Genomic DNA, 23,683 nt, shown 5'->3' on the forward strand with positions numbered 1-23,683 from the left:
TGAAAATTAATTTTAGAGCACAAACATACTTAAGATAAGAATGGTGACAAGGCGCGAGGTCATCAAAATCAAGAGGACAAAGGTGGTTGACCACGACCAGGTCAGAGGTGATAATGGATTGCCGTTTATGCAATGCTAACGTGGATGACATATGGTTGTCGAGGGTTGTTGGTTGATATGTCAGCAGGTCGTGAGTTTTTGGAGTGGAGACTATGAGATCATTTGCATGGAGGTCACGAGGGTCACGGGTTGCTAACATCTATTGAGAAGATCACGAGAAAGAGAGATAGTCACAATGAGGTCTCATTGCAGTCCACGAAGTCAAATGGGTCACAAAGCATGATCTCAATGAGATCATACATCTTGCATTATAAAATTATGAATTTTATATAAATTATTTTATATTTATTTTTCCTCTAACAAAAAATATAAAATTAAAAATCCCTCTATTTAATTTAATACACTTGTGCATAGAGTAATCCAAACAAATTTCCATCTTTTTATTTGTTATGTTCTCATTTTATTTGTTATTTGTTCTCCTTTTATTTTTAATTTTTTCTTTAGATCCATCAAACCAATTCTTTCTCCACACTCCCAATCAAATCCTCCTACTCGCTCAGCTACCATGAACCCATCCCTACTCTCCCTCACTTCTCCTTCCGCTCTCCCCACCACCTTCCTAAATCCGACCAAATCACCCTTTCCAATCCAAACCGAATTCCCTAAAACGTCCTTCCGTTCATTCCCTTTGAATGTCCAATGTTCAGCTCTCTCCGTTGCCATCGATGCCTCCCCAGGCATCACCAATAGCCCATCGAAGCCTTCGGCTGCAGAAGTCTCCCGAACGATTATGGAGCTTTCCTCCACCGGCACACTTTCTGCTATTTCCCTCCAGGATGGTTGGCCGCTGGGTATCGGCACTCGCTTTGTCGTTGACGCGCACGGCACTCCCGCGCTGTGCCTTAATGAGCCTGGGAGGTTCTTCGCCGCTGCTGGCCCTTCCAGCTTCAATGTGCAAGTAATGTTTTCTCTGTGTTAGGCCCAAAGTTTTTCATTTTGATGGGTTTCTGGTGCTTTTATTGCTACCTTGAAGTGCAGCTCAAGCAGAGCAGGTCGAGGACGAGGCAATGCACGCTGCTGGGAAACCTTGAGAAACTTGAGGACGGCTTGCTCTTGAAGGTACAGTCTTTCTATTGTCTCAGGATTGAGTGCATGATTTTGAGGTTAAGTTTTGGTCTTGGCTTGTTTGGCTGGGAATTGGATTTTCTTAAGTTGAATTAATATTGCGCGTAATTCTATAAGCATTCCTCTGAATTTTACTTGCTGTATTAGTGACATAACCTGTAATAGGTTTTAATTCCTTGTGGGCTTGAGTTTCAGAATTCGGGCTTATTCATGGTAAAGTATTGCTTAAAGATTAATTGAATTTATTCGGTTATATTTTAAATTCAGGCATTTATTAAAAGGGATAATTTTAGCCCCCCAAATAAATTATTTAAAGATATCTTGGGGTTATATGGTGAGGTTAACCACAAACCATTTTGCCCTTAATGTTTTTGTCATGAGTTTTGGGATAAGATTATTTTAACCCCTGCTCTTTTGACTAGTAAATACGATGATTTACTGGTACCAGAGAATGGCTTCGGCTGTTTTCTATCTTTCAGAAATGTTTACTGATTGCCCGCTTTTCGGCCTATAAATGAGAATTTCATACTATTTTGCAAGTTTGATATTTAATTTGTTGTTTCTATTAATCTCTTCTTTTGATCAACATTTTGTAGCATTTCATCTCCGTGTTTGGGATAATTTGAAGGTTTATGAACTTTAAATAATTTGCAAAATTGTTGCAGAAACTTTGTAAGAGGTGGGAGAAGAAATTTGGCGAAGATGCGGACGGAGATAATCTCTATGTAATTAAAGTGGACAGAATTCTTCAGTTAGAAGATTTTAAGGAGGTATCTCCAAATTCCTGCCTCTATTCCTCCCTCTAAATCCCCACTCCCAGTCCCTAAGAGAGAGAAAAAAAAATTTGTTGTTTTATGAATTCAAGCTGTTCAAGGGAAATGTCAGATCTTGCCTCCATCAATATGCGGATGTATGATAGTTTCTGCCAGCCACCATGAAAAATAGCCTTGAAATAAACTCTGTACGTCTATAATTTGATCATTAAATTTTATTATTATTGTTTTTGAAATGTATGATTCCTCGTTGCTTTTTGCAAATGAGTTCGTTCATGCACCCAATTATGAGGCTGCATGTCTGGTTTGGAAGTCCTCGAGCCAAGATTGTTATCTTGAACTTCATTTGAAATTACCAAGAACCAAAGTTTATAAACTTTATTTCATTTTTATTGGTGTACCAAGCTTGAACTGAAATAAATGTTAAATTTGCAATGATGTTAAAATAATATTAGTAATTTTGATAGAGTGTTTTTTCTTAAGATCAAAACTATTTGTCCTATGTGAAAGATGATGCAATTGACATGCAAAACTTTTCATTCACTTTGAGATATTAATGAATATTATATAAGAAATAATCAATAGTGTATCATAATAAATATATGCATTCAACATGAGACATATGCATAAGAACTTTTAGTATGTGCTTATTTTATATATAATAGTTCCACCGAAGTTTATTTTGATATAAGTAGGAAGTTAAACAATGGAAGAAATATTTAGGAGTAAATAATTTTTTGATTAATAGAAGAAAAACACGGGGCATAGTAGATGAAATTTTAGTAGCTATGGAGTTGATGATTATCAATCAACATTGTTAAATGATGAAGTCATATTTAATTATGATCATTTTAAGTATCGTTGAGTTATTGCATTGAAGAATAGGGATCTTGATGAGAATGTAATTCTAAAGTTTAATGTTAAGAGTTAAGTAAAGGTAAATTTTATAAACTTCATCTATGCTTAGCCATGCGTTATGGACTGTTTGGCATCGAAGAAGTCACTCATGGGCAAGTTTGGAGGAACTGAGATGATTTATGTTTTGTAAAATTAGGAATAATAAATTAAGAAATTATTATATTATATGGATGGTGGTTTAAGATTTGAGAATCGAAAAGAGACTTCGTGATTTGGGCATATACAATTGAAGTTATTCACCAATAAATATATAAGTAAAGATAATGTGAAATGATTAATAGGAAAGGGGGAGACATATGTAACATGAATAGATACAAAAATGATTTGTGCAAGATAGAATGAATGCCTCATGCAACCTCAATTGGAATTAATACAGATTGAGGACTCGTGAAGATGATCCCTAAAAGTTTGGGAAAATATTGTTGGAGTTCAAAATAATTGACATATGTTATTAGAGTATTAAATACACTAAGTTTCTTCAACTACTTGGGCTGCGATTCACCTATAAAGCCACTTGTGCTAAAGTCAATAATTTAGTCCAAATTGTTAGCCAATCCAACTGCTTCATGAAGCTAAGGTATTTTCTTAATCATTTATAGCTAGGCTTGCGGAGGCTCTTTATTCTACTGGATAAGAGCTCAAAGATATTGAAAAAAGAAAAATGATTTGAAAACATGAAAATTACCTGATCTTTAATAATTATGGATGGTTTTAAGGGTATTGATGTTGTCATAAAGCTTGTCTGATGGAGATAATGATCCAACAATACTGGAAGTGCCATGTAGCCTTGATGAGTGTGTGAAAAAAGTAATTGATTTATTTACCGCTAATGACACTTTTGGTATAGTTAATAACCTCACTGATCTGAAGGTTTTTATTGAATGCTTTTTTGGCTTTGATGAGCACATGAAAATTCCATTCGACCCTTGTGCTTCTTGCCTTGGTTTGGTTATTATGATGTGGTAGGTTATTTTGTGATTAGTGTAGTTTGTCTGAGAATCTACTTTTATCACAAGGTAACAAATCATATGGTGATGATTAACTTGGACTTGAGTCAAATCAGAGATGGTTAATTAGATTAAATAATTTTAACTGATAAAAATGAAAAACAATTGTTGACTGACCTTGGCTATTTGTAGATTCGATAAACCATCAACGGACAGCTTTCAATTTCCATTTTTGGATGAATTAATATGATATTCATTTCAATTGGGAAAATATTCAGGTTGACGAAAATAATTTGTATTTTAATTTATTTTGAGTTCTATCATAAGTGAAAACTGGCTTGTTGTAGCTTTAAATAAGATAATAGTGCTTTCATAATTTTTGGGGAAGCATATGTCTAATGAGAAAATAGTACTCTCATTTTTAGGGAGGTATGGAACTACTTTTTTAATCATCTTATAGAAATTTTTTATATTCTTCTTAGGATTAAGCATGATATAGAGCTTAAAATCTACAAACATTTTGAAATCGAAGTTAACCCAAACCACAATAGCAAAATAAAATATTATCAATGAAAACACATAGGCTGTTACAACCAACACATTTGAAAGGAAAAATATAATGACACAGGACCCGGAAATATGTAGTAACAACAAACATGACATAACAAACTATTGGGTGGATTTCAGGGTGGTGGTGATGATCAACGAGGGTTTAGTCCTCCGGAGAGGTAGCAAAGAGTGGGTGAAGGGTTGAAAGGGTGGCAACATCAAAGGTGGAGGGCGATGACAGTGAAGAGGAGGAGTTGCGTTAATAGCATCAAACTGGAAGGAGAGGAATAGATAGTTGACCTGCTCAAATAGAAAAAAAAAGAAATGGTTGTTTCCAGGCAACTATAGTGAGGGGGAATGTCGACGGCAGTGATAGGGAGTACAAGAGACTACACGACAACAAGAGGGCAATTGTTCATGGTGGCGATAGCGAGGACAAGTGGCTAGAATTGGTAACTGTAGGAAAAAAAGCAATATGCGGCTGTTTGGGTCGACTGTAGTAGTTGAGGGCAGTCGTTAATGATGTGGAGAGAATGTGGAAGGGGATGAGGAAGATAATCACCACATGGAGACTAAGATACAGTCAAAGCACCACCTAGACTCCTAGGATACAACCCTCGAAGGGAAAAAGAGATATCGTTGGCTTTCTTGATACAAAACACACGAAAAAACTAACCCAACACAAATACACAAATACATATATTAGAAGAGGATAATCAGGAGTGGCCCACGATGAACTTCTCATGTAGAAAAGCGGTCGGGTTGTTGTTTACGCTGGACTTCTTGTATTCAAGACTCGATTTTGCTTCATGCCTGCGATAGTGTAGGTGGCACTCCCGCATCAGTCTCACGAGATTGGGTATGCTTCGATCTCATCTATCAAAGCTTCTAGCTCTTCAAAGTATAATGTTAGGCCGACCAATTTAACGGTGGTGGGGCTGCTGTAAATTCCTAGTAAGTCAAACTTGTAGGTGTTCTCCTTCTAAAACACAACCTTATAGAATAAGTATCCATCATCCTTTAGCATAACTTGAGCTGGAATAGATGTACATTCTCATAAAGTAACCCTTGAGTCATTAAACCCCTAATTTTTTTCTTCCACTCGTAATCGACTGAATGTAGTTGATAAATACACATGTAAGGAGGAATTAACTCCAGGATGAAATCTGTTGCAAGCTGAGCCAATCTCACTAGCGATCACTCAGGAGAGTCATATTCTTCTCTTTTATGACTTGGATCCCATTGAAGAATTTTCTTTCCCACCAAACTCCTAAGACAATTTAAAATACTATGGTTTATCCCTCTTGTCTTGTCATATGTTGGTGGTATACCGTTGAACTGAAGTTAATATCCAAATAACTTCATATAATATTTCAGAAGTAGTTGAAAAGCTCATCTCTGATATGTTGAGCCTCCCTTAGCAGGTACAACTTAAGGAGTCTATATATCTGAAATGTTTGAATTTCTATTATCTGGGGTTGCCATGTGCCTGGTGTCGGTTCTTCGAATGCAAGATCATCTTGGACAATCACTATTAATTCGATCGGAGTCCCTCTCATGGGCTCAATTTGTACAACATGCATTACTTCCTTATCAGTTAGAATCTGATACTTCTTGTGTCCTCACCTTTTTAAGTGTCTACTGTGTATTGCCCATTTTTTCAATTGTGCCCTGCTAAATGAAATAGATTGTTTTATTGGTTGTGCAATCTGATTCAATATGCCAAAATTCATTGCATCTAAAATACTTCTGGGCTAGGATAGATTTTGGAATACGGATTAGTTCCATCTTTTCTCTCTTTTGAACTAGTGTCTCATCAGGCGGGGTTGGCTTGGATGTTTCGTTGGGTTTACTTCCATTGCTTGATTCTAAAGTTGTGTTCTGTTTGTATGGTGTGACAGTCATTCGGTGATGTTGTTGCAACTATTGAGGCCTTACGCACATATCATGCCTATAATGCATGGGCTAGGGCTGTCAAAACAGCTCGTTGTTCGTGAACAACTCGTGTTCAGCTCGTTAAGAAGCTCGTGTTCGGCTCGTTAATTGCGTTCGATAAGTTAATGAGCCGAACACGAACTAAGATGTGTTCGTTCGTGTTCGGCTTGTTTTGGCTCGAAATACTACTCTTCAAGTTTATATATATATATATATATATATATATATTAAGTAGTATTTTAAAAAAATCTATTTGACTACAATGCTACAAAGTTTTATAATCAACTAAAATATTGATTAAGAAAATATAATAAAAATTATTAAATTAGATTCAAATGATGTTTTAATATAAATAATAATTTTTAAATCTTGCTCAAAGCCTTATTGTCTTATGACTACATGATTAGGGTTGTTAAAAGGACTCTTTGTTCGTGAACAGCTCGTGTTCGACTCGTTAAGCAAACGAGCTGACCACGAACACAGTTTTTGAGCTCAAAATATAAGCGAGCTGAACACGAGTTGAACATGGCTAGCTCGTGTTCGGCTCGTTTACACCCCTAGCGTGGGCAGGTGCTGGTGCTGCATTTTCTATTCATCTTGGACTAATTAGTAATTTTATCTTCTCCCTTACGCTAGCTTAGTTGATTCAAAATTTTTCACTTGTTGGCAGCTAGCTTTACCAATTATGTTCCGTGGGTCATCCTGATACTCAAAGAAAAGTTCCACTGTCTAGAGCCGTTTGATGAACTCGTTTGGATCCAAGTGGTCGTCAAAATGTGGCAAATTCACATTTACTTTAACATTCTGGCTTTTAAGATATTTCATGCCATCTTCGGGATAGAGGTTTTCCATCATTGGCATCTGTATAGTGGAAGAGATTGAATTCATTCGTTCGATCTAACTAGTCAACATTGTCGCTATTGGTGACTCATCTGAATGGTGTCCTTTTTTAATTTTATTGAGTTGTTGTAGCACTGAACAAAATTTCGTTGTATCTCTTTCATGGTAAACTTCTGATTGGTGTCTGGGTATTGCCTCTTTGGTGGCTTGATTAGAGTTTGAATTTGGTTAGGTGAAAGATGATGTAGGGTGGGAAAAAAAATTTGTGGGTGGCCAATTTAAAAAATTAGCAAAGGAAATGATTTTTTTGGTGTTGGAGTTGAGTATTTGTGAATGCTAGAAACTCTAGGATAGCACTAGGGTTAGGCTAGCTCTGATACCAAATGATACCGAAGTTAACTCAAACAACAATGGGAAAAACAAATATTATTACTAAAAGCACATAGGCGGCTACAACCAATACAATTCAAGGAAAAATACAACAACATGACACTAGAAATCTGTAATAACAACATACACGGCATAAGAAACTCAAACTGGGTGAATCTCAGGGTGATGGTGGTGATTGGCGAGGGTTTGGTCCTCTGGATAGGTAGCAAAGAGTGGGTGAAGGGCTGAAAGGCATGACGTAGCAAAGGAGGAGGACATCGACAGTGAATGGGAAGAGTTGCGGCAATGGCAACAAGCTAGAAAGAGAGAACAAATGGCTGGGTGGCTGCAACAACAAAAAACAACAGGAACAACAGGAAACAACTATTTCTCGGTGGTTGCAACGAGAGGAATGCTGGCGGCAGTGATGGGGAATGCATAATTGAGGAGACAGCAGGACAACAACACGATGGCTGTCCGGGGTGGCAACAACGAGGACAAGTTGCTGGAATTGGGAAACTACAGGAAAAGCAACAATATGCGGCTGTTCGGGGGCGACTGCAGCAATGGAGGGTCGGCCGGGAATGTTGCTGGGAGGGTGCAGAAGGAGATAGGGAATATAATCACCACATGTAGTTCAAGATACAGTTGAAGCACCACTTAGAATTCTAGGATACAGTCATCGAAGAGATGAAGGGACGTCGACGACTATCCTGATACAAATCATACGAAAAAATTAATTCTAGACACAGACGAAAATTAATAAATAATAAAAAGATAGCTAGAAGTAGTCCATGAGGACCGTCTGACTCTTCAAAAGGAAAAGAAGCTGTACCGGATTGATGCAGGCAGAGCAGCTGGTCGATGCTTGTGTGGGGCTTCTCGCGTTCGGGGCGCGATCCCGCTTAACGCTCGCGACAGTGTGGGAGGTGCTCCTGGGACAGGTTGGGTAATGCACAAGCTCATTGTATTGCACAATCTTTTCTGTATTTAAATTTTTTGAGCATTTGGTATAATCACTGTAGGATTGTAGTAGGGTTTGTGTTTTTCTTCACTGAACTAGCTAAAAAAGCCGTAAGATGCCCCCATTGTAATGTGCAATTTATTAGTCTTACATTTTATAAGGAAAAATAAATAGGTATGACTAGGACCTAATCTATATCTTCTCTCAGTGACTAAAAGTGGTGTGCATCTCATGGATATTACTATTGTTAAGGCCATGTAAGGTACATTAAAAATGCATTTATCCTTTTTTGTGGCATGAGTTTAAGGCCATGTAAGGAACATTAAAAATGCATTTATGTTGTTTTATGGCATGGGTTTATTTGGGTGTCGTTACATTACCTAAGCCAATCTTATCAAAAGTTTGTTGCAATCTACCTTTCTTAGATCGTACCGTACTGGCTAATTGAATTCCATTATACAAAAATACAACTTGCTGAGGATTTTGGAGATCTTAGATACTCTTTCTAATTTATTTCACCCTATTTCAACTACGAAAGTGTTTACGAGTTTTTAAATAATGGACGGAGAGCCTACCCTTCCAAGCAAAGCCCCCTTTATCCCACTTGCAATGCTTGAAGACAATTTTGTAAAAATTGCAATACCTGGCAAATTTAGTTTTTTATTTTTTTTTTCAGACTACCTATTAGTACCCTTATGCCATCTTATTGCTATGTCTGCTGCTGCGGTGCTGCCACTATTGCGTGTTATTATGTATTCTTTCAATTGGCTATTTTGTTAGCACTGTTAAGTCACCTGTTTTGCTATCTGCTATTTGAGTGTCACAACTTGAGATTTTCTATTTCATCGGACTCTTGGCAGGTTTGATTTCTTTGCTTATAAAAAAGAAAACAAACTTATGCTTCCATTTAAATTTTTACTTTTTCTGGATAAACTTTATTTGTTAACTTAATCTTTTTTTGGAATTAAATCAGATTGATATTGTTCCAATCATATCTAGTAATTTGGAAATGAGGAGTGGCTTGTAAAAAAAAAACTTTGATTGAATATATATATATACATATTTGTAATTTTCAATTATTCGCTGTTGGATGTGTGATTTTTTCAAATGTGGCACATTTGCGACTAACTAGTTATGGAAGAATACATCTCCTTATGCACACAAGGTGCTTTTATTTCTTATTTTGATAAATTCATTTTTTATCTGATTTTTTCTACATATTTTCTAATTTGGATGGCTACATGATGCCTTCCCTTAAGTTCAATATCTCGTTGGACTCAAGAGGGGCAAAACAGAATCCCCCTGCGCTGTTGGAAACTCATCAACGGAATTCAAAAAAACTCATGAAGTAGTAGCAATAGTCATTGCCCCTATCGTTTTTTCTTACTCCATTTAAATAATAGAAACATATTACAAACATCCCATCCCAACTGGGAAGGTAATAACCTATAAAATTACTTTTAGGAAAACAAATAAACCCATAACATAAAGAAAAACATAACATGAAAAAGAAAAACTTTAATTAACTTCTAAAACGGGAGCCTTTAATTGAGCTTCTTAATTCAAATTCAAAATTTGAATTTTGAATTTTGAATTTGAATTTGAAACTTTAATTAGGATTTATTGCCCTTCCTGATTTGTCTCGGTTTCCAAATCCTCCTCTATAATTTGAAACTTTAATTTGAATTTTGAATTTGAAATTATGATTTATTGCCCTTCCTGATTTGTCTCTGTTTTGTCTGGGTTTCCAAATCCTCCTCCATAATTTCCTCTGGATTTGCATCAATTGTCGACGCTCCTGAAGAACTTGACTCCGGCAAGTTATGTTGACGGTAAGTAGCAAAAAGATGTGGATTTAAACGTTGAAGCTCAGATGCTTGTAACCAAACAGAGTCCGAATTTGGACGATTTTTCTATTGGATTAAGAACTTGAAATTTCCTCCTCGGTGAGTCGAAACAAATTGATGGTCTAGACTGTCAACAATCTCATCTCGTGGTATTGTATTTTCTGGCATTCGCATGATCGATGATTCGTTTCGAGCTGGTGGTGCAGAAAAGTCACGGTCATCTCCTTTGAATGCGGTAAGGTCTTCAATGTTAAACACTGGGCTAATGTCGAAGTTGGAGGGTAGCTCAATAACATAGACATTAGTTCCTAATTTCTTGATAACTTTAAAAGGGCCTGCTCGGCGGGCATGAAGCTTGGTAAAACTCCCCGGAGGAAAACGTTCCGACCTTAACCGAACAAGGACCAAATCCCCGTTGTTAAATTGACGATCCTTACGTTTTGAGTTTGTTGACGCTGCATAGGAATTTGTGTGGAACGTAAGACGCCGCTTGCATTCTTCGTGAATAGTTTGCATATAACTAGAAAAATCCACTGCAGCCTCACTTGACCTGGGTGGCAACGGTAATGAGTTGATATCTAGTGGAGTGTTGGGTCGAAACCCATAATCCACTTTGAATGGAGCACAACCTGTTGATCTATTAACAAAGTTATTGAAGGCAAACCCTGCATGAGGAAGTATCATATCCCAGCTGGTAACGTGATCGGCAACAAGACAACGTAGTAAGTTCCCTAAACTTCTGTTGGTCACTTCAGTTTGACCATCAACTTGGGGGTGACATGCACTTGAAAGCATCAACTTGGTTCCCACTTTTGCCCACAGAGTCTTCCAAAAATAGCTCACAAATTTGACATCTCTATTGGACATTATGGAGGATGTGACACCATGTAAAAGGACAACCTCCTTCATGAATATTGCTGCAACTTTGGATGCATCAAAGGTTTTGTGGCATGGAATAAAATGAGACATCTTAGAGAAGCGATCTACCACCACCATGATTGAGTCGTGTTGCCGAAGAGTCTTGGGCAACCCAAGAACAAAGTCCATACTTATGTGTCGCCATGATTTGTCCGGAATGGGAACTGGTGTGTAGAGTCCAGGCTGCTGCTTAGTCCCTTTATTGAGTTGGCAAACTTTGCACTGGTCAACCACGGTGTTCACATCTCTCCTTAGTTGAGGCCAATAGAAACGATCAGCCACAATAGCATAGGTTTTATCATACCCGAAATGTCCCGCCAAACCCCCACCATCGAGTTTGGAAATTAGAAACTCTCGCATTGACCCGCGCGGAATGCAGAGGCGGGACTTGAAGAATAAGGAGTCCTCCCGCAGCATGTAGTCATTACCCGATGACCGACTGTGCTTGAGATCATTCCATACCTTGCTGAAGTCTTCTTCATCGGCAAACTCAGTTTTGAGACTGTCGAATTCTGTAGTATTGATGGTAGATAAATGTAACACATGAGGCCTTCTGCTCAAGGCGTCTGCTACCTTGTTCTCTGCCCCCGACTTATGCTTAATAAGAAATTCAAATTGTTGTAGATAATCCATCGAACGTGCATGTCTTGCATTCATTTTGCTTTGAGAATTTAAGTGCTTCAAGGAGTCGTGATCGGTATAAAAAATGAATTCCTTATGAATTAAATAAGACCGTCAGTGCTTCAATGTTTGAATTAATGCATAAAATCCCATATCATAAACTAAGTAACGCCTACGAGTCTCGTTGAGTTTTTCACTAAAAAAGGCAATGGGATGACCTTCTTGACTCAGAACACCTCCGAGTTCCACATGTGAAGCATAACACGCCACCTCAAAAATTTTAGAAAAATCTGGAAATTTGAGTACCAGTGCTTGTCCCATTTTTTTTTTAATCTCATTGAAGGCTTTTGTTGCTGCAGCACCCCACAAAAATTTTTCTTCTTTCAAGCACTCAGTGATTGGGGCTATTATGGTGCTGAAATTGCGAATAAATCGTCAGTAGAAGGTGGTCAAATCGTGGAAGCTTCTGACTTCAGAGAAATTCCGGGGTGTTGGCCATGCCTGGACAGCGTGCACCTTTACAGGATCGGCCTCAACTCCTTGGTTTGAGATGATAAAATCGAGGAACTTGACACTTGTCTTCGTAAACGAACACTTCTCCCTATTAATAAAGAGTTATTCCGCCTTCAAGACCTTTCCGCCTTCAAGACCTTAAGACCTTTAGTACATGTTTGATGTGGCTCAAATGTTCCTGCACGCTTCGACTGAAAATTAATATAGCATCAAAGTATACTACAACAAATTTACCCAAAAAAGGTTTGAGGATTTGTGTCATGACCCGCATGAACGTGCTGGGAGTGTTCGTTAATCCGAAAGACATAACTAACCATTTGAACAACCCATATTTTAACTTGAAGGCCGTCTTCCATCCATCCCTTGGTCATATCCGAATTTGGTGATAGCCACTCCTGAGATCTAACTTGGTGAAAATAGAAGAGCCACTTAGCGAGTCTAACATGTCGTCGAGGCGTGGGATGGGAAATCGATACTTCACGATTATTTTGTTGATTGCACGGCTATCTACACACATCCTCCAATTACCATCCTTCTTCGGTGTCAGTAAAACTGGAATAACACAGGGACTAAGGCTTTCTCTAATAAACCATTTGTCTAGCAAGTGCTGAATTTGTCAACTAAACTCTTTGTTTTCTGTTGGAATCATTCGATAGTGTGGGATGTTGGGCAAAGTTGAACCGGGGATCAAGTCAATAGCATGTTGGACTTCCCGAAGGAGAGAGAGTTGATTCGACATTTCATCTGGCATGATATCCTGGAATCCTTCCAGCAATGCTGAGAGCTCTGGTGGAACGTGATCGTCCTCTTGCGTCGCCTCACGTGTGACTATCATAAGCACCATCTGGTGGTCATGCATAGCGCGAGTAAATGGGTGCATCGCCAGAATTGGGCACGCTTTCTTCTTTGCCTCAAATTCCGTAACCTGTAAGGGATCTAGAACAAACTTCTTACCTTTAAAATCAAAGGAGTAAGTGTTAGCGTACCCGTCATAAATAACTTTCCGATCGAAGAGCTAGGGTCGCCCTAATAACAGGTGGCAAACAGTCATAGGAATTACATCGCACCATGCTTCATTTGCGTATGTTTTCCCCAGCGAGAAGTTAATCAAACAGCGTCGCTTCACAAGGACAAAATTAGTTTCATTAACCCAACTACTCCGATAGGGTGCGGGGTGCTTTTCTGTCTTTAATTTCAGTTGTTCTACGACAGTTTCAGAAATCATATTCATGACACCTCCATTGTCAATAATTACATTCAACGCCAGACCGTTATGCTCCAGTCATGTATGAAAAATATTGGTGCTCTGCCACTCGGGGTTGGTCTAGAGTTCTTTTTTTGATTCCGTCAATACTCTCTTGATTACGCAGCTGGGTAACTCCGATGCGCTCAAATGTTCTTCTTCACTGTGAATATCCTCATCGGGATGCTCCTCCTCCGTGTCTTCGCCCACCTCCACCTCCAGTAGCTCCTTCTCGCAGATAAAGGCTAATTTCTTGTCTCTTGTCGGACATACGACGACATAGTGTCCGAAGCCTTTACACTTATAACACTGGGGTCTGTCGCTGGTAACCTTTGTTTTTCCCACTAAGCCTCCACTTTCCACGACTCTGAAGTGATCTTTCGGAGCTGATGCTCTTTTGGAAGGAGTAATGTTCTTGTCTTGCGTCTGTTGCCGTCACTTTCCTCATCACCGTAGAACCTATTTGTTTCTCAATACGGAGAGCCAACTGGTCGCCTCCTCGACGTTGATTAAGCGAGCAGTCCAAATCTCTCTATGTAGCTCACTCCTCAAGTCGGTGCAGTATTGAGCCAAAGTTTGTTGTTCGGTTTCAACGATTTTGCTGCGGACAGTCAACTCGTGGAAGCGGTTATTGAATTGATCCACACTCAACGACCCCTGCCTGAGCTGCAACATTTCCTCGAACATCATTTGCTCATAATCAATGGGCAAATATTTTTCCTTGAGCCTCTCCTTCATTTCTTCCCAATTGGAGACCGCTGGACGTCGCGTACGTCGTAACTGTTCTTCCACACTTCCCCACCATGCTCGCGCATGCCCCTTCAATTTCATCCGGACGTACTGAACCCTCTTATCCTCTGAGACAGAAAACCAATCGAAATAATCCTCGATTGTTGTTAACCAATCCTCGAACGCGTTGGGTTCCAGCTTCCCGTAAAAATCTGGCACATAATCTTTATTCTCTTGGTGAGTTCTTTTAGAGGTTTATAATCTAGACTACGTTCGACCTGTCCTCGGCGGAAACTTGACCCGTGGCGCCGGACTCGCGATTCGCGGTTCTCCAGCTCCTGAGTTTTCTCATCTTCCTCTACGTCATTCGCGTGTCTGTCGCTGTTGTCCTTTTTTCTCCCACGCGCTGCTTCTTGCCCTCGTTGATTACTAGGGCCATACTCCGTTTGCGCATAGCGTTCCTCCATAACATCAAGCCAATGAGTGAGTGCTCTAAATGCTCTAAAGCGGTGGTGAGTTGGTGGATTTGGTGTTGTAGCTGGGGTTGATCTGTGTGATGATTGATGGGGTTTTGGTCGTTTGGGTGCGAGTTGTTCGCCATGACATATAAGCTACCACTGCGAGTTACATGCATGAGATGACGACTTCGTAGTGAGGGAACTTTGATCGTCTCTGATACCAAATTGATGCATTCCTTTAAGTTCAATATCTCGTTGGACTCAAGAGAGAGTCAAAGCATAATCCTTCTGCGATGTTGGAAACTCACCAACGAAATTCAAAAGAATTCATGAAGTAGTAGCAATAGTCAATGCCCCCATCTTTTTTTCTTACTCCATTTAAATAATAGAAACATATTACAAACCCCCCATCCCAACGGGGAAGGTAATAACCTATAAATTGCCCTTCCTGATTTGTCTCGGTTTTCAAATCCTCCATAATTTGAAACTTTAATTTGAATTTTGAATTTGAAATTAGGATTTATTGCCCTTCCTGATTTGTCTCGGTTTCCAAATCCTCCATAATTTAAAACTTTAATTTGAATTTTGAATTTGAAATTAGGATTTATTGCCCTTCCTGATTTGTCTCGGTTTTCAAATCCTCCATAATTTGAAACTTTAATTTGAATTTTGAATTTGAAATTAGGATTTATTGCCCTTCCTGATTTGTCTCGGTTTCCAAATCCTCCTCCATAATTTCTTCTAGATTTGCATCACTACAACACTTGATTTTGTTCAAATTTAATATGGTTAAAAATTTATTTATTTAATAATCACATTATCGATTAGGTTTTGCCTCTCATATTTGTTGTTTGCATATAAAAAAATTTGGTTGTTGGCTTATTTAGTGATTTTGTGATATGTGAATTCTTAGATTCCCTTGCATGATAGATATACATTACATCATACAAGTTGCACTAGAACCCTAAATTTGAACCGTTCTGCTTCGTGGGTTCAGTTGAGGCTGCAGACAAAATAAGTCTTAAAATGTTTTCATGGTGTGACTAAGTAATGTAAGGTAGTTGGCTTGTTGATGGAGAGGGATGATATGAAGCTATTTTATTACAATTAAAAGTGGCTTTCCCAAACATTCAAACTTCTGTTTGAATTGTATCTGAGTATTAACATGGTGACACAGAACCATGCTTATCCTTACACAGAAATGCTTAATTCTCTATTATTATTTGATCCTATGTGCCGTCTAAACATTTTTTATCTTAAATGCTTATAATTTTTTATTGTTTTCTGTTATATATATATATATAGTGTATATATATATACATTACACAAAAAATGTGTCTGCTCGATTCTTAAAGAATTCCAACAGCCAACAACGAAGATGATGTAGCGGTCCCGGACCCGCCAAGGGTAGTTTGAGAGTATGTATTTACGCGCGTGGCTCCTCCTGCTGGCTAGGAGAAATATAACCCCATGGCTGATGAAAATCGACTATATTCTCAAAGGGCCACCGGTGCCAACCTCGCGCGGACAAATCGGTCAGAATTGCTCATCCAAGCGGGGCGGATGATCGGAGCTGCTCGAGTCTTAGACAGGCGGTCTGCACGTCCTGATCAACCCTTCAGCCATAGCCGCCCGGATCATGACCCGACCGGATGCCATCTCATACTCCTGACGCATAACCACCCGGATTGTGACCCGACCGGAAGCCATCTCAGACTCCCAGCGCATAGCCGCGCGGATCATGACCCGGTCGTACGCCATTTGATTTCAGGCTCCCGGTCATGCAACTATGTATTGTCCAAAATACCCCATACTATACCTACTTAACTAGGGGTACATGTGTAATCTCACTGCCCCTATTCTTATAAATAGAGGCTCATTTCATGAATAAATGTTACGCGATTTTACTGTTCATTACCATATTTTCTCTGCTCTTTTCCTTTCTTTCGCACTCTATTCCTTAGGTGTGTTTTCCCGACAAATTTGGATTCAGCATATTTGTATATATATATAGATATAGATACATATACATACATACATATACATACCATACATATACATAGACATACATTACATACATACATACATACATACATACATACATACATACATACGCTCGTGCGGCGCTCTTCAAAAGCTTGCAATTCGTATTATCTTCTTGTAAAATCAGTTGACATTCTATTTTGAATAAGTTCTGAAGTCCCTCTGAATATATCTGCTATCAACGAATCATTATTGGATTTGCATGTTGTAGGTAGCTTAAACCTGTCATTTAGCTTTAATATTTTAGGCATTAGTTTTGCGTCGTTTGGCTTATTCGAATCCTCCATATATAATAGCTTAGGAATTACATAATATTGGTGATTTAGTTTTGCATGCAATTCAATTAGAGTTTCCTGACAGTTTGTGCACAAGTTTCCTGAACCCCAAAATTTTGCGCATTCATTTTTTGCAGGACACTGTATGGATAACCTCCATAGACTATTTTAATGCAGAGCCTGATCCACTTCGTAATTGTGCAGAAAAGATTGTGAATGAATTGGATGCTAAACACGCAGAAGATATTCTGCGGGTATGCCATGTTTATGTGGACTCTCAATTTCAGGTTTGACTTCTAAATTTTTTTTAATATTCTAAGACTTATATAGATTTATGGTAAAGTTTGCTTTATCATCCATGTCAGTTTCTGGCAAACTGCACTTTTTTTTAGTCGGCATGCTTACTTATATCATCCCTTAAGCTTAGTGTTATAATTTGGGATATTGCTCCAGGAAAGACTAAAGGAAATTTAGAGCTACATTTTTACTTCAGCAACAAAAATCTTCATACTTCAGTTTTTAAAAGTATAGAATTTACGTGGAGGGGAAAATTTCTTGATTCATTATTGAAAAATAGGGCCCACATATATAGGAAAACTAATACAAACATACCAAATATATCTCCCCTAAATTAGAAAAGGAAATAATTTTGAATAAGAAATAGAATAACATAAAATGTAAAGAGAGTAAGACAATCGAAGTTTTCCTAAGATATCCCAATCAACTCCTCCAAGATTTGGAGATGGCCCCACATGAGAGAGAGAAATGGGGAAAGAAGAAAGTCTTCTCAGATTTACACACTCCCCTCAAGCTGCGTCGCAGATATTGTAGAGACCAAGCTTAGTTTTGAATTCTGATAAGTTCCTGAAAGGAAGAGCATTGGTGAAGAAATCTAACTTGGTGTGTCGGGATGTAACTTAGCTATATAATTCTCCCATTGACATTTTCAGAGATGAAGTGTCTATCAACTTCATTGTGCTTGATCCTATCACGATTCACAGGATTCTTTGTAATATCGATAGTTATTTGATTGTCACAAAACATCTATATATCCCCACTGGAAGTACATTCTAGTTTCCTTATCAATTTTTGAATCCATTTCTCTTCACAGATCTCTAAGGCAAGTGCCCTTTATTCTTATTCTACATTTTTTCTCGAAACAACTTGCTTCTTGTTTTTGCATATAACCAAATTTTTCTATACATATGAGCCGTAACTTGTGGTGGGCCTCTGTTAGTGAACTCTCTGGCCCAACTAGCATCAGTGTTGACTTCTATTTCTCTGTTTCTAGTTTTCTAAAAAATTATCCCATAATTAAGAGTCTTTTTGAGAAATCTCAGAATCCTGTATATCATATCCAAATGCTCTTCATTTGGGTTATTCATGTGTTGGCTCACAATACTGACGGTGTATGCAATATTTGTCATAGCATGTCACAGACTACCAATCTTTGGTATCTTCCCTTATCCACAGATATAATTTCTTATTCCCAACTTGTTGGGTTTCATTGGAGTACGAGCACGTTTGCATTCAATCATTCATGTTTCCTTTAGCAGATTTATGATATATTTTCTCTTTGATATATCTCTTTCTTAGACCTTGCTACCTCCATACCTAGAAAATATCTCATATTTCATAGGTCCTTATTTCAAACACAATGGTAAACACTTCTTTGTTTTTAAGAATTTTTCTTTTATCATTACCACTAAGAATCATATCATCTACATATACGATCAATGTAACAATTTTATCTCCTTGAATGTGTTTTATGAATAATGTGTTATCAACTTGATTTTGAGAATATCCATTGGATTTAATAAATTTAGCAAACCTTTCAAATCACATCCTTGGTGATTATTTAAGCATATAGAGTAACTGTCTAAGTTTGCATACTAGGTGTTTGTTGGAATCATTTTCAAGTGTTGGTGGTATCTTTATGTGGACACTTCTTCTTCTAGATCCCCATTCAGGAATTCATTTTTATGTCAAGTTGATGTAGTCCCCATTTCTTGTCAGCTACTACTGAAAGAACTCTTATAGTATTCAATATGACAACTGATGCGATGGTCTTCTGATAGTCATTTCTGTACGGTTGTGTGAAACTTTTAGTAACAAGTTTGGCTTTGAATCTTTCAACACTCCCATCAGCTTTGTATTTCATGTTGAACATTTGTTTGCATCCAACTGGCTTCCTATCCTAAGAAAGTTTTGTAAGACCATGTGCCATTACGTTTTAATGCTCGAACCTCTTCTTCACTACTTTCTTCCATTCTAAATTTTCAAGAGCTTCATGAATGAATTTAGGAATATGCACACTATCAATATTATATATAAACACTCTATAAATTGAGGATAGCTTTCCAATTTTCTTTGTCACCAGTACTAAAAGTGGAAGGGGATAACTCATGAGTACTTGAATTTCAAGTAAATGTAGACTTGGGTTTTGGTTGGAACAGTTTTGTCTTTGCAAGTTGTCTTCCACCTGCTCAAAATTTTTATTTCTCCTAGTGTACACACAAAGTTCTTTGTTGTGGACTTCAAGTTTGGTTGGTTGGATATTCTCAACAAGAGTAAGAGAGTTTGGAAGAAGAATATGTGAGTTTGTTGAGTAGGTGTCATCATGTGCATCCCAAATATGATGTTCATTTGCAGTCTCCTCTTGAACATAAGATTTGAGATTATAGAATTAATTTTTAAAAAATGTGATATCCATGAAGTTGTATTTTATAGTAATAATAGAGTAACATTTATATCCCTTTTTTTAGAGGCATACCCAATGAAAATAAACTTTATAGATTTAGGATTAAATTTGGTGTGGGTTGGGGAATGAATATAAACATATTATACACATTAAAAAATTTTAAGTGGTATAATAGAGGTGAAAGTTTTGATGTGTGGGCTGGTAACCATCAAAATATGAAGTGGTGTTTTGAAATGAACTACCCAACTATACATTTGATTGATAAAATATGTCGCGGTAAGAACTACTCCCACCTAAAAATATTTTGAAATTTGATGAGAAATCATAATTGTCGGGATATCTCGAGTAAATGCTCTTTTTTTCTCTTGTGATCTCATTTTATTATGGGGTATCAATACATAAACTCACATGGATGATTTTATTTTTTGAAAGGTTTGGCCCAATGATGGAGTCAAAATATTCCTTTGTCTTTTTTAATTTTGGGATATGAAATTTGCATTGGAATTAAGTTTAGATCATGTCATGGAAGATTTGGAAGATTTGGGTTATTTCAGATTTTTCATTCTAAAAATACCTAAGTAGTTTTAGTATGATCGTTAATAAATGAGACAAACCATCTTGCCTCACTTAGAGTTTTTACCTTTAAAAGTATCTAATTATCACTGTGGATAATGAAAAATGGAAGTGAGAGTTTATACTATCATGACTGGGCCCGGGGCTTCGAATTAACCAAGATAGGAACAAACTGTCAGACGGTGAATTAATTCTTTGCTATTTTATTTCTATCACTAACATTTTAATAATTAAAAAAAATATGAAAGAGTCACTAAAGAAAATAATTAAAATTAATAAGTAGAAATTTATACCTTTCTGGAAGCTGGTCTCGACTCCAATACACATTTGATCATTTTTTGTTTATCTTGTTCAAATAGTTAAACCCAAAAAAATATTAAAACAATATAATAAGTTATCTAAAAATAACCTAGGAGTAAACACATTTTTAAACGATAGTAACTCAAGAAAAAAAAATCAATATGCATGCTTGTCTTTTATATCTCTATAAAAAATTTTATATATGCTAATGCATGTATTAATGAACTTTTCTAAATGAAAATACTCAAGTCTTCTATATGCATTTACTTTATCTTTACTCATATATGCTAATGCATGTATGAATGAATTTTTTTAAATGAAAGTACTCAAGTCTTCTATATGCATTTACTTTATTTTTACTCTTACTTTATACTCTTTACATACACATCTGCCTCTATGAGGATCACTATTAACAAAACCTAACACACCCTTTCCAATATTGCCCCTGCCGGCTCTTGTCGGTACAATGGTAAACAATGTAAAATTCACAATTGTCTAGGGTAGAAATACTCTTATCTGTCTCCTGACTAATATTTTATCCTGTCGGCACAATACTTAGCAATGTAAACATCACAATCACAATTGTTTGTGGAGATCATCTTTGGTTTACTCGCCTTTGGTCGATTATATTTCGTTGACACAGTGATTAGTGTTTTAACCATTAAATATGTTTGGGGTGGTAGAAAAACTCTACTGGTGCGAGTACGCTGGTGTCCCCTGTTTGTACCATTAAGGGGTGATTTCTTCCTCTGAACATACACATATAAGCATTCATATATAAACTATTTCATTCTTCATAACATTCATTATTCTGATATATTTTTATGTATCTAATAGTATTCATATTTACTCTACTGTGCAACTATTCATCATACATAACTCTCATATCATGCATATCTCTTCTCTCATGCATATTTTTTATATCTTTTTTTCATGCATATATTTTCTATCTAACAATATGAAGAATCTAACTAAACTAGAACATATATAGTCAAACATACATTTTAAAAAAAAAAAAAGATTACTGAAATTTAGAAATGTAATTACGTATCTCGGTTTCCACGTTTAATTCTTAATCATGAGTTATTAACTGGGCGTGATAACTTTTATGTTGAGCTTAATGACCTATAAAACCTAATATTAAACTTTAACATTTAAGCAATTTCTGTTAATCTAATTAATCTTCTTAGCTTAGAACTAACTTGAATTTTACAGAGTTGTCCTATGTTCCATACGCTTGCCTCGAACTCGCCGCCTCAGATAACCAATCTGAAATCTTAAGCGGCTTCAAAATTTAGGATATCTTAGTTCATAAGGTGATTTAACTCAAAATATAATTATTTTGTAAAAACATACCTTAAATGGCTTTTCGGTCAAAACTTCTTTCTTCTTCCTATCTTCTCAATCTTCTCTTCTCATTCGCTGGATTCATGTTAAACCCCTACAGAAACTCACAAACCACTTCCGACAATTCCGCACAAGATCGGAGCCTCCGATGGCTACTGAAAATGAACAATGCACGAAAAATAGAAAAATGTCAAAATGGAAGCAAGAGGAAGGAAATGAAAGTCTCAAATGTCTTTAAAATCAGTTTCACACTTACCTATTTCATTCCGGAGACCCAAATCATAGTTTGCGGCACTCTGTCGTGTGCTTGCGCACATTCCTGACTCTAGCACTTTAGCTGGAGTTGCGGTTACCCCCAGGCTGAGAAGAAATGATGCGAGAGAAAGAGAAATTGCAACAATTAGCGTAAAATAAAGAGTTGTACCATTTGATTTTGTCTTCGGAGTTCCTACAGGGAGCTGCGACTCTCGGCGGGTTGTAGGTCAGGGCTCTGCCCGTCACTTCTGCTACAAGAGCCGCACGGGAGCCTTTTCTAAGTGCGATCAAGAAAGGGAGAAGGAAATCGGGAGAGGGGCAGGAATTTGAATATTTTGGAGACTCCCATTCAACCAAACCAAGTCGGTGGCTACAGTCCATGTACAAGGGATTAGGAATATTTAGGTTTAATTTAATTTAATTAAACTCATGGCTTCCAAATTTTCTCTCTCTCAATCTAATCATAATAAATATATAGTGTTTTATATCGAATTGATCGTTTTGAGACATAAAATTGATTCGGTTGAAATTTTTGAATATGAAATTTGGGGTATATTTTCAATCACCAAAATTTTTTTACTAGATTTCTCAAAATTTGTTATTACAATCTCTCAACCTTAAAAAAATTTCTTATCAAAATTCATGAGCTCCACAATAACTATAAATATTATATGTAAGGATGAAACATGAAGTGATAATAGAAGTTTGTTTTTTGTTAGGGGGTAACTAATACATATGTGATAAACTATAAATCTACTAAATCCATCATATCTCCCAAAAAACAATTCATCCATTAAACTCTACGCATCAACATCATTGGCAACATGTTCTTCCAGTTCCTGATGAATTAAGGAATAAACTCTTGGATGAATGTTTTGTTATGGTTGCTTACTACAATTCACGATGCCACCTTCTGTTATCCTCTGCTGACCACTTCTAAAAGTAGATCCTTCCTGAAAATTTCTTTGAGCTGGATTTCTTCTTGGGTTAACATTTGATGTGGATCTTTGCTCAGACTTAAGGCAGTTTCTTCTCTGATGTTCAAGTTGTCTGCATAAGTAACACTTTTTCATCCCATATAAACATTCACCTTGATGTTGCTTCCTTTACTTAACGCATGACTATATAGTGTTGCTGCCTGCCTGCCTAATGACTCCACTAGTGTAGGACTTTATCTTCTTCCCAATAGACTCTCATTCTCCTGAATGAATTGTTGGTGACACTTCTTCCGAGCTCTTCCTCTTGTGCAAATCTTTACGCTTCTGAGTCTACTGGAAATTCATCTCCACCGGCCTAGCCTTCTCCACTAGTACTGAATAGTCTTCAATTTCAAGTGGCATGGCTGCTTGATAGAATCTTTCAATCCAGAAAGAAATTTGT

At 37.2% G+C, this 23,683-nt stretch overlaps 1 protein-coding gene across 1 annotated transcript in view; it reads left to right on the plus strand.

Moving 5' to 3' along the window:
* The first annotated feature begins 549 nt into the window (after positions 1-549).
* LOC110019118 (glutamyl-tRNA reductase-binding protein, chloroplastic) overlaps positions 550-23,683 on the plus strand; it is a 38,099-nt gene continuing 14,965 nt past the window's right edge. Inside the window, exons 1-4 of the mRNA XM_020716692.1 lie at positions 550-1,018; positions 1,099-1,179; positions 1,851-1,955; positions 17,265-17,414. Of these exons, the coding sequence (XP_020572351.1) occupies positions 626-1,018; positions 1,099-1,179; positions 1,851-1,955; positions 17,265-17,414 (729 nt within the window). The 5' untranslated portion in view covers positions 550-625. The remainder of the gene's footprint in view (positions 1,019-1,098; positions 1,180-1,850; positions 1,956-17,264; positions 17,415-23,683) is intronic.

Source organism: Phalaenopsis equestris, unplaced genomic scaffold (genome assembly GCF_001263595.1).
Source record: "Phalaenopsis equestris unplaced genomic scaffold, ASM126359v1 Scaffold000050, whole genome shotgun sequence".
NCBI lineage: Eukaryota > Viridiplantae > Streptophyta > Magnoliopsida > Asparagales > Orchidaceae > Phalaenopsis > Phalaenopsis equestris.